At 54.9% G+C, this 9,709-nt stretch overlaps 1 protein-coding gene and 1 pseudogene across 2 annotated transcripts in view; both read left to right on the top strand.

The window, feature by feature from the left end:
- The window catches only part of ZZEF1 (zinc finger, ZZ-type with EF-hand domain 1), a 159,662-nt gene extending 153,722 nt beyond the window's left edge, over positions 1-5,940 (top strand). The window contains exons 54-56 of the mRNA XM_011947504.1: positions 666-819; positions 1,481-1,552; positions 3,445-5,940. Of these exons, the coding sequence (XP_011802894.1) occupies positions 666-819; positions 1,481-1,552; positions 3,445-3,525 (307 nt within the window). The 3' untranslated portion in view covers positions 3,526-5,940. The remainder of the gene's footprint in view (positions 1-665; positions 820-1,480; positions 1,553-3,444) is intronic.
- LOC105515639 lies at positions 4,508-5,940 on the top strand (annotated as a pseudogene). Its single transcript, XR_001002362.1, has one exon. The product of XR_001002362.1 is annotated as an uncharacterized LOC105515639 (transcript).
- Positions 5,941-9,709: the final 3,769 nt, after the last annotated feature.

Consider the following 9,709-nt stretch of genomic DNA (forward strand, 5'->3'; position numbering starts at 1 on the left):
CGATCTTCTGACCTCGTGATCCACCCGTCTCAGCCTCCCAGAGTGCTGGGATTACAGGCTTGAGCCACCGCGCCCGGCCAGCCTTTTTTTTTCAAAGAGACAATGTCTCACTCTGTTGCCCAGGCTAGAGTACAGTGGCGCAATCATGGCTCACTGCAGCCTCCAACTTCTGGGCTCAAATGATCCTCCCACCTTGGCCTCTCGAGTAGCTGGGTGCCATCACGCCCAGCTAGTTTTTTCTTGTTTGTTTTTTGTTTTTTTTAAATTTTTTGTAGAGACAGGGTCTCGCTCTGTTTCCCAAGTTGGTCTCCAACTCCTAGGCTGAAGTGATCCTCCCACCTCAGCTTCCCAAAGTGCTGGGATTACAAGTGTGAGCCACCATGTCTAGCCCATAACATCCATTTTTCAAGATGCACATGAGCACACGTCCAGACCTCCTGTTCCCTTGGAGCCTGGTTTTGAAGTTTAGGTTCTGCCCCTTTCTTTCTTTGCTGTTGGTGACTATTTGTGGCTGTTTTGTGGGGAGCATAGGTGAGACTACTTTATAATCACTTGTAGCAGCTGTGGGAGAGGGAGGGTCTGAGCTGTGGTTCCTGCCAACTGTCAGCCATGTGACCTTGGCGTGGCCCTCACTGAACTGACCACCTCCGGGGCTCCTCCCACAGTGACCTGTGTGACCTTGCGCTGTTGAAGCCCCTGTGGCAGCTCTTTACCCACATGGAGTACAGCCTGTTTGAGGACGTGACACAGCCCGGCATCCTCCTTCCCCTGCACCGTGCCCTCACTGAGCTCTTCTTCGTCACCGAGAACCGTGCCCAGGTGAGGCCTGAGGTCTGGGCAGGGAGCCCAGTGCCTCTGTGTGTGTGTGCTCCCTCTGCTACCCAGGGCAGAAGTCGCCGCCCCATCTGAGCCTGAGTGGCAGGGGTCTCGACAGGCCACACAGGACAGGCGTGGCTGAGAGTCTGAGGCTCTCGCCTCTCCCAGCCCTGGGAAACCCTCAGGTCAGCTCTGAGATTGCTTATTTTGTCAGGCCTAGAGCCAGTGGGGGAAAACCGCCTGGGATCAGCCCTGGACAGCAGTGAGTTTTGGAAAATAAAATGATGGGTTATTTCTGCTTCCTCCTCTTCTTTCCCTCCCCTCAGCACAATAGACTCATTGAATGTGGGAGCTGAAAGGGCCTTTCAGAGTTCTGTAGCTTCCCTCTCCTTTCACACATGAGGAAACTGGCCTGAGGAGGGGTCCCGGCCTGCTCACCCAAGGGCAGGTGGAGGCAGAGGCGGCCCCGGCACTGGGCACCTGGCTTCTGCCAGTCAGCCTCCTGCTGGGGTTCTGAGCAAGGCAGTGCCATGCGGTGCCAGGCGGAGTGAGTAGCATCCACCCGCAAGAGGCTTCTGCTTTCGCAGGAGGGTGTCCCAGGTGGTCTGGGAGAGCTGCACTGTGCATCTGACAGTGCCGCTCACAGCCCCTGCTCTCTCTGCAGGAGCTCGGCGTGCTGCAGGATTACCTGCTGGCCCTAACCACGGACGACCACCTTCTCCGCTGTGCGGCACAGGTACTCTCTCCACCCCAGCAGAGCTGGCCTCCAGGTTTGGGTGCCACCATCTCACCATTGCCAGGGCAGAGAAGGTCTGCGCATTGAGTCTGAGTAGGACAGAATCCACCTGGAGGTTACACAGAGCTTGTTCCAGTTCTGTGACTGCACTTCCTCCTGGTGCTCAAGAGAGCACGCATGAGCCCCATTTATCAGAGTCACTCACTCTAAACTGTGGGGTCAGAAGAATTTGTGTCTTTAAAACCAAAACAACCGATGCCTTAAATTTAGTTTGGCTGATTCTTGAAGTTTCCATGGAGTTAGATTTCACATATTTTTAGATGTGAGTTGCTTCTCTGGTAGCGGAACTCCTCTTCTGACAGCTGTTTGGTCTCAGGATGCTTCACGCTTTTCACTGACTGGAGCTCAGAAGGCTTTTGGGTATGTGTATTATACATATATCCATATGTGCCATTAGAAATGAGATTTTCGATTTAAAAAGTAAGCAAAAGTTTAAACGTTTACCTTTTTTTTAAGTAGTGCACCCATTTCATGTTAACATGAATAACACGTCTTGTGAAAAACAACTCTAACTTTTCAAAGCGAAGTAATTACTGAGTGCTCTGGGACAAATAGGTGACCAAAAGAGAAGAAAGGAATGCGTGCAGAGGGTGGCGCTGTGCTGCATCCCTGCAGACCCCTCATGTCTGCTCATAGAAGACAGCTGGATTCTCATGTCTGCTTCTGCAGTCAGTCAGATCACACGTCAGGCTCTGGAACACTCCACCGTATACTCAGGAGAAGGAAAGTGAAAAATGAACCTTGCAGACCCCGAAAGGGTCTCGGGAGTCCCCTGGCCCCAGACTACATTTTGAAAACCTTGGACTCCTTGAATATCATAATGTGTGTGGCCCAACACCCCCAGAAGACAGCTAGGGACACTGAGGCTCACAGGGTTACCCGTGGGTGGACACCCGGCCGGGACGCCCAGCCAAGAGCCGTGCTTGAGCGCGGCGCGCTGTCCTTTGGACGTATCCTCCGAACACACTGCCCTTTGCAGGAAAAGGGTTGTCTTTCCCGCCATAGGCTTTGACGTGTGTGCTTGGAAGTGGGAATGCCCCCAGCCCATACCGAAGAGTTTGTGTGAATTCACCCGAGACCTGTAGGCAGAGTAAAAACTCCCTTACCCCCAACAGCTACCTAGCAACATTGCCACCCCAGGTTTCATGACACCATGTAACGAAATTTTGATATTTGCCCATCCTGGCCCCAAAGCTCAGCATGGCGGCTTGCCTGCGGGCAGGTCCCTTTTGCTGCCCCTGTCCAGTCTCCATTTCCTCCTTACCCTCTTCTGGCCCTCCCCACAGCCTGTCAAGTGTACTGCACCAGTGTCCTGACATTTCTCCCTGACACCTCTCCCTGCCAATCCCCTCTTCCTCCCTTGGCCACCTCCACCTTCTTGCTGCCCAGACCCTGAAGGCCTGATGGACCCGGCCTTGCCTCCAGGGCATCTGAGTGCCCTCCTGGCCCTGTTTTCTCTACTCCCTCTGGTCCCCAGCACTGGCTGTTCGTTTCCTGTGAGTGCCATGCCCTTCCCCACCTGCATCTTTGCACTGTTTTCCCCAGAGTGTTTTCCCAGACCTCTGCGGACAGCCTTCTGAGCCCCCCGCACGGGGACTGCCTCCCTGGACAGTGATGATTGCTACCTACATTTGGAGCTTTCACGTGCTCTTAAAAGCATTTTCTCTCTGCCTCCACCCTGTGGGCCTCTGGGGGAGGGGAACACATCTGGTTCATCTCAGGCCCCCCTCCTCCGTCCCCTCGTCCTCAGTGCTCAGCTGAGGGTCTTACCAGCACTCAGTGAACAAGGGAGTGGCTCCTGACACTGGCGACAACTCTTTTTCCCTCCACAGGCTCTGCAGAACATTGCTGCCATCAGCCTGGCCATCAACTACCCAAACAAGGCCACCCGCCTCTGGAATGTGGAGTGTTAGTCCTTGGGGTGGCGTCTTGGTGTGGCGCGTGGGACTAGCTCATCTGCCACAGGGACTTTAGAGCAGACAGCCAGCCTCATTCAGGAACACTCCTGTAGCGCCAGTACCCAGCTCTCCTTGAGCTGACCTCCACTCCAATTCGGATGCCAAGCAGCCACGTCTCCAAGAGCTCCTGTGCATAGGCTAGACACAAGCACAGGCTGTAGCATGTGGAAAATAAGCCAAGCAGTACAGAATGCCTCAGAAAGGGTGGGCAGGGGGCCCTTGAGAAGGTTTAGAGACCAGCCTTCTCCAGAGGCTGTCCCTGCAGGAGCCATGGGCCTGGGAAGACTTGGAAGCAGCCTCTCAACTGGTTTCTGTCTCACTTGCCTTCAGAGGGAGGCACAGTCCACCTAGATCCACCCTTCCAGCAAGACCCCCAGCGGCTGCCCAGCCTGGGAGCACCTCTTTGCTTTTCAAACCAAACCAAAACTGGCGAGAGCCCCTCCTGGCCACCACCGATCCCCAAGCATCCAGTACAGAACCAGGCATCGAGCTAGCTCCCTGCACGGCCGCGCCCTCCCAGAGAACTCCTTGAGAAGAACAAGTGCCCTTGGGGACAGCCAGCAGGCGCCCCTGTACGTCTGCTCACGCGCCAGGCAGCACCACCACAGTTTCTCAGTTGTTTTGACATATTTCAGTTTCCACCTCACGTTTTTAGAGCAGAACCACACTGTCTCCCTGGAGGGGTTCAAGGGCATGACTGGGGACTGACCGTTCTGTGAAAGTAGCAGAATGTGAGGAGCACGCGTGAGCTTCTATACCTTGAAGATGATCAGAGGATATCTTATTGTAAGAGCAAAAACCCACATCATCTTATTTCTGCTTGACAGTCATGGTGGTCTGTCATACCCACCTCTGGGACTCTGCGTGGCTGTTTGGCTGTCACTTGTAGCAATAACGGCATTAGTTCTAGTCAGTGCTGTTTTACATTTTTCTTTTGATGGGTTTAGTCTTGCACTGGAGTGCCGATGGTGATTCTCCCTCCAGAGCCACGCTTGGGAACATGAAGCAAGCCTGGCATGTGGGCTGTGTGCTGGCCTTGGTGGACCCGTGGGGATGGAGCACGCCTTTAGGGGCAGTGTCTAGGCCGGAAGCACGTGCCACCACACAGTGCCAGAGCCAGAGAGGGGGCCCCACCACCAAGGCCAAGCTTGGCCAGGTCGGCATTGCCATGACCCAGTGTGCCCTGTGGCCTCTGAAGATCCCTCTGCAGGGTTTGCAGGGATCTGGATTGCCAGGGCCGGAGTCTGCAGGTCTAGAAGCATCTGCCTGTAAGAGCAGTTTTGCCTGGTGGGTCAGGACTCCAAGGTGCAGCAGGCTTCACAGCCCTACAATTAGGTTCTCAGCTAAGCCCCTGAGTTCTGGTAGAACCATCCCGGGGCGGGCAGAGGGTGGGATTCAAGGGAGACAGGAACACATGGGGCAGGTCCTGGAATTCGGTGGCCTGAGGACTGAGGGCATCGCCTGGAGGAAAGGCCTGGCCAGGTTCAGGCTTGGTACCTGAATAGGCAGGTGCTGCTGGCTCCGTAGAAACCCTTTTCCCATCTTTTGCTGTTTGCCAAACCAACCTTGCTTTGGGAGCTGCCTGCACCTCCCCAGGGAAGGCCCCACCTTCTGCGCCCCTCAGACCCGAGGAGGTCTCCCAGTGAGGAGTTTGCCAAGAGGGGGACTCACAGGAAACAAGGCTTGGTGCTTGGGAGGGAAGCCACGCTGCGTGCTCAGACTCACAGCCAACCTGGAAGGTAGAGGAGGAGATAGCACCACCCACGCCCCTCCACACCCCGGACTCCGAGTAAAGCGGGCAGCAGGGCAGGAGTCACCCCTTGTGGCAGTGGCCGCTGCTGTACTCCATCCTCCCGTCGGGAAGATCAGCTGTAAATAAACGCTGGGCTCTTCAGAGCACCTGTCCGCCCACTGCCCTTGCTGTTCTGGGCTCTTCGCTGCAGTTCACGGGAAACAAGCCTGAGTCTGCCCGCATCGGCGACGGCTCTGCCCGGCCGCCTCTGCCTCCGGCCACCGGGTGGCGCTGCCGAGCCAGAGCCGCCGCGTCCCGAGTTTTCCAGGAGCCCCAGGCGCCGAGGAGGCGAAGTCCGCAGAGCAAAGGTGGAAACACGTGCCTACGCTGTAAAGAAATCCTGTTCCAGAGCATACCTGTTGTACAAACAGACACTGTTCCTAACGAGAGGAGTGACGTATTTTCATCACCGTTTTTAATTTGTTTTCTTACGGGTTTACGATTTTGAATTTTTCTTATTTGGTTGAAAGAATTTTGATTCTATCAACCTGAGTTCAGCCTGTAAAAAGGATGTTAAGCTGTGGGTAAAATATGCAAACGAAGAGAAATATATTGTACAAATTCTATATAATAAGGTACGCCTGTGTGTGGACTCGTCTCTCTCCCCGCCGCCCCGCCGTGTCTCTTAGAGCTCAGGCGTGGAGTTTACACCGCGCCCAAACGGATGCGAGGCGGACACTGGGGGCTCAGGGCTGAAAGGAATGAGAGCTGCTGTAGCCCTTCCTCCAGACCATCCTCCGCCCAAGCCCAAGCCCGCAGCCCCCGTCCCTTCCCCGGCGATCCCAGGGCTTTGGTTCAACCCCCAGCCCCGTGCGGCCATCCAGAGGTTTCCACGCATGGCGCTGTCCCTTCGGGGCCTCTGCTCTGCAGCCAGGCACCCCTGGCCCCACCGCCCGCCGTGGACCGCTCTGGTAGCCCGCAGGACACTGCGGAGCCCGGAGGAGGCAGGCAGGGCCCCAGTCAGTGCGCCAGCTGCCCTGCAGGACTGGCTGCCTTCCCGCCGGCCTCTGGACCCTGCCTCTGACCCAGGTGTGGCCCGAGGTTTACCTGGACCTCCCGCTTCCTCCTCCCTCCAGCCTCTGCTTTGCCACGCGCTGCTCTGTCCCCTTCCCAGCAGCATTCTGAGGCTGAGGATTGTCGGGCCAATTACAGAAGAGTGCCTTCTTGGCGGGGGCTGCAGTTAACCAACCTTTGAGGCCCATTTGTTCCAGCCCGGCAGTCTGACACATCCCCAAAAGCCCCAGACTGCTTTCGGGGGAGCCCCAGTCAGGGCCTGGACCCATCCTCAGCCCTCACCATCCCTCAGCCCAGAGAGAAACCAGGTTCAGCCTGAGACTCAGCAGAACCGAGTGCTCCCAGGCCTGTGCCACTCCCAACGCGCTCTCTAAGGCCTGGTGCTAGAGATATTGATGCCCTCCCTGCCTCACCTTGTCCCGGAGCACACTGGGGCTTCACTCTGAAAAGCAGGCGTGTCCCTCTGAGCCCTGCCCGGCTGGTGTGAGTAAGGTCACTGCTGAGACTAAGCCAGCACCAGCGGACTAAGAAGAAGGGTACAGAGAGCCAAGGCAAGTTGAGCCCAAGCTTTTAGAACTGAAGAGAAACACGGAGTTCCACCAGCTGAGCCTCATTTGATGGAGAGGCAGAAGCGGTGGGAGGTCAGCCTCGAACCACCCAGGAGGCAGGTGGAGAGCCCAGACCCGCAGCCATGGCTGCAGCACAGAGGCCCACCCACTCAATACATGCCCTCCACAGACCCAGCACCGGGGCTTCATGCTGAAGCACAGTGAGCAGCCCAGGCACTCGGACGGAAGCCAAGTCAAAACGGCCTGGCCGGGTGCCGTCTCACGCCTGTAATCCCAGCACTTAGGGAGGCCAAGGCGGGTGGATCACCTGAGGTTGGGAGTTCAAGACCAGCCTGACTAACATGGAGAAACCCCGTCTCTACTAAAAATACAAACTTGGCCTGGCGTGGTGGCGCGTGCCTGTAATCCCAGCTACTTGGGAGGCTGAGGCAGGAGAATCGCTTGAACCCGGGAGGCGGAGGTTGCAGCGAGCTGAGATGGCACCATTGCACTCTAGCCTGGGCAACAAGAGTGAAACTCTGTCTCAAAAAATAAATAAAGCACGGCCCTGTGGCTTCCCTAGCTGCCATCTCCTACCCCTCCCCTCCTTCCCTGCTGACAAAATCCAGTTTTTTGCAGGTGGCGACTATGCATCGTTTAATCTCAGGGAAGGTAGGATTTTCTACCAGCTCATGAGGAAAGTCATGATTGATTTAAGTCCTCCCCGCTCCCCTCCCCCGCCAATAAGCTCACTTCTGTATCCCAGCCCTTCTTTCTGTGAGGCCATCAGAGGCGTCTGAACCAGAGCAGCTCCATGTTGAATAGGGGCTGGGTAAAATAAGAATGAGAACTACTGGGCTGCATTCCCAGATGGTTAGACATTCCGAGTCACAGGATGAGACAGCAGGTGGGCACGAGATACAGGTCAGCTGATGAAACAGGTTGCAGTAAAGAAGCCAGCCAAAACACCAAAACCAAGATGGCCACAAGAGTGACCTCTGGTCGTCCTCATTGCTACACTCCCACCAGCGCCGTGACAGTTTACAAACGGCATGGCAATGTCAGGAAGTTACCCTATATGGTCTAAAAAGCGGAAGCATGAATCACACACCCCTATTCAGCATATAATCAAGAAACAGGCCAGGCACGGTGGCTCACGCCTGTAATTCCAGCACTTTGGGAGGCTGAGGCAGATGGATCACGAGGTCAGGAGTTCAAGACCAGCCTGGTCAACATGGTGAAACCTCGTCTCTACTAAAAATACAAAAAATTAGCCAGGCATGGTGGTGCGTGCCTGTAATCCCAGCTACTCGAGAGGCTGAGGCAGGAGAATCGCTTGAACCCAGGAGGCAGAGGTTGCATTGAGCCAAGATCACGCTACTGCACTCCAGCCTGGGCAACCGAGTGAGACTCTGTCTCAAAATAAATACATAAATAAAAAGAAATAACCATAAAATTGGGCAACCAGTAGCCCTCAAGGCTGCTCTGCCTATAGAGTAGCCGTTCTTTTTTTCTTTCCTTTCTGGATAAACTTGCTTTCACTTTACCCCGTGGAGTCACCTCAACTTCTTTCTTGCATGAGATTCAGGAACCCTCTCTGGGGTCTGGATTGGGACCCCTTTCCAGGAACAAGGTGGCTCTCTGGCTGCATTCTCCAGAGGCTCCCGGGAAGGAGCCCTGCTCCTGCGCACTCCCTTTGTGCTGAGACAAGATGCCTGGCCTCGCACACCATCTTGCCACCATCAGGTAAAAAGCTGGAGGCTGACAAGCCAACGCTCTGGGGCCGTGGGAGCAGAAAGCCAGAAGTCTGACAGTCTTAGGCCTTCATTCCATTGTTTGAGCCCTAGAACTACCCATCTCCAGGCGGTGGCGAGGTATCCTCTCGCCTCAGCGGAAAGCATTTCTGACCCAACTTTCTGCAACAATTTGGCTCCAGGAGGTTGAAATAATTATAGCTGTCTTCTCATGACATTAATATGGACAGTATATGGAAAGGAAATGTAAAAGCTCCAGAAATAAAAAGGCCTCCAACAGTGTCTAGTCAAGCCACAGATGGCATCCCTTACCAAATTCTTCTTCTCTCTTGGGGTTCTTGGCGTAGGTAGCTTTGCTCACGCCCAGTCAGCTTCTAGACTTCCGATCTGGAGGCGCTGTCCCAGGATTCGTTGGGATTTCTTCAGTTCCAAGTTAAAGACGCTCCAAACTAACTTAACATGGAAATGGATTGACTTACAAAACCGAAAAGCCCGAGGGTTGCCATCTAGCTCCAGGCAAAGCTAAATTCCAGGGACTCAAAGATGTTGGCTCGCTCTCTCTCCCTGCCCTCTCCATCCTGCCTCTTCCTCCACTTCCTCCTCCGCTCATTCTCCTGCCCTGCTTCCCCCTGGGCTTTCAGGCAGGTGAGGGCGAAAATGAAAGCACCAGGTGATGGTTCTCTCCTCCTTTTCCTTGCGGCCACTGACCACCGTGGATTCCCCAGTGGAGAGAGCTTCTCACTCTCTCTCCACGTGAGGCTTACCAAGCTGTGGACTGGTATCTTCTAGCTGTGAGTTAATTTACTGTTTTTTGTTTTGTTTTGTTTTGTTTTGTTTTTGTTTTTGTTTTTGTTTTGAGACGGAGTCTCACACTGTCACCCAGGCTGGAGTGCAGTGGCGCGATCTTGGCTCACTGAAACTTCCACCTACTGGGTTCAAGCTATTCTCCTGCCTCAGCCTCCCAAGTAGCTGGGATTACAGGCGCCCGCCACCACGCCCAGCTAATTTTTTGTATTTTTAGTAGAGACGGG

The sequence above is a fragment of the Colobus angolensis genome, unplaced genomic scaffold, assembly GCF_000951035.1.
Source record: "Colobus angolensis palliatus isolate OR3802 unplaced genomic scaffold, Cang.pa_1.0 Scaffold267, whole genome shotgun sequence".
Taxonomy (NCBI): domain Eukaryota; kingdom Metazoa; phylum Chordata; class Mammalia; order Primates; family Cercopithecidae; genus Colobus; species Colobus angolensis.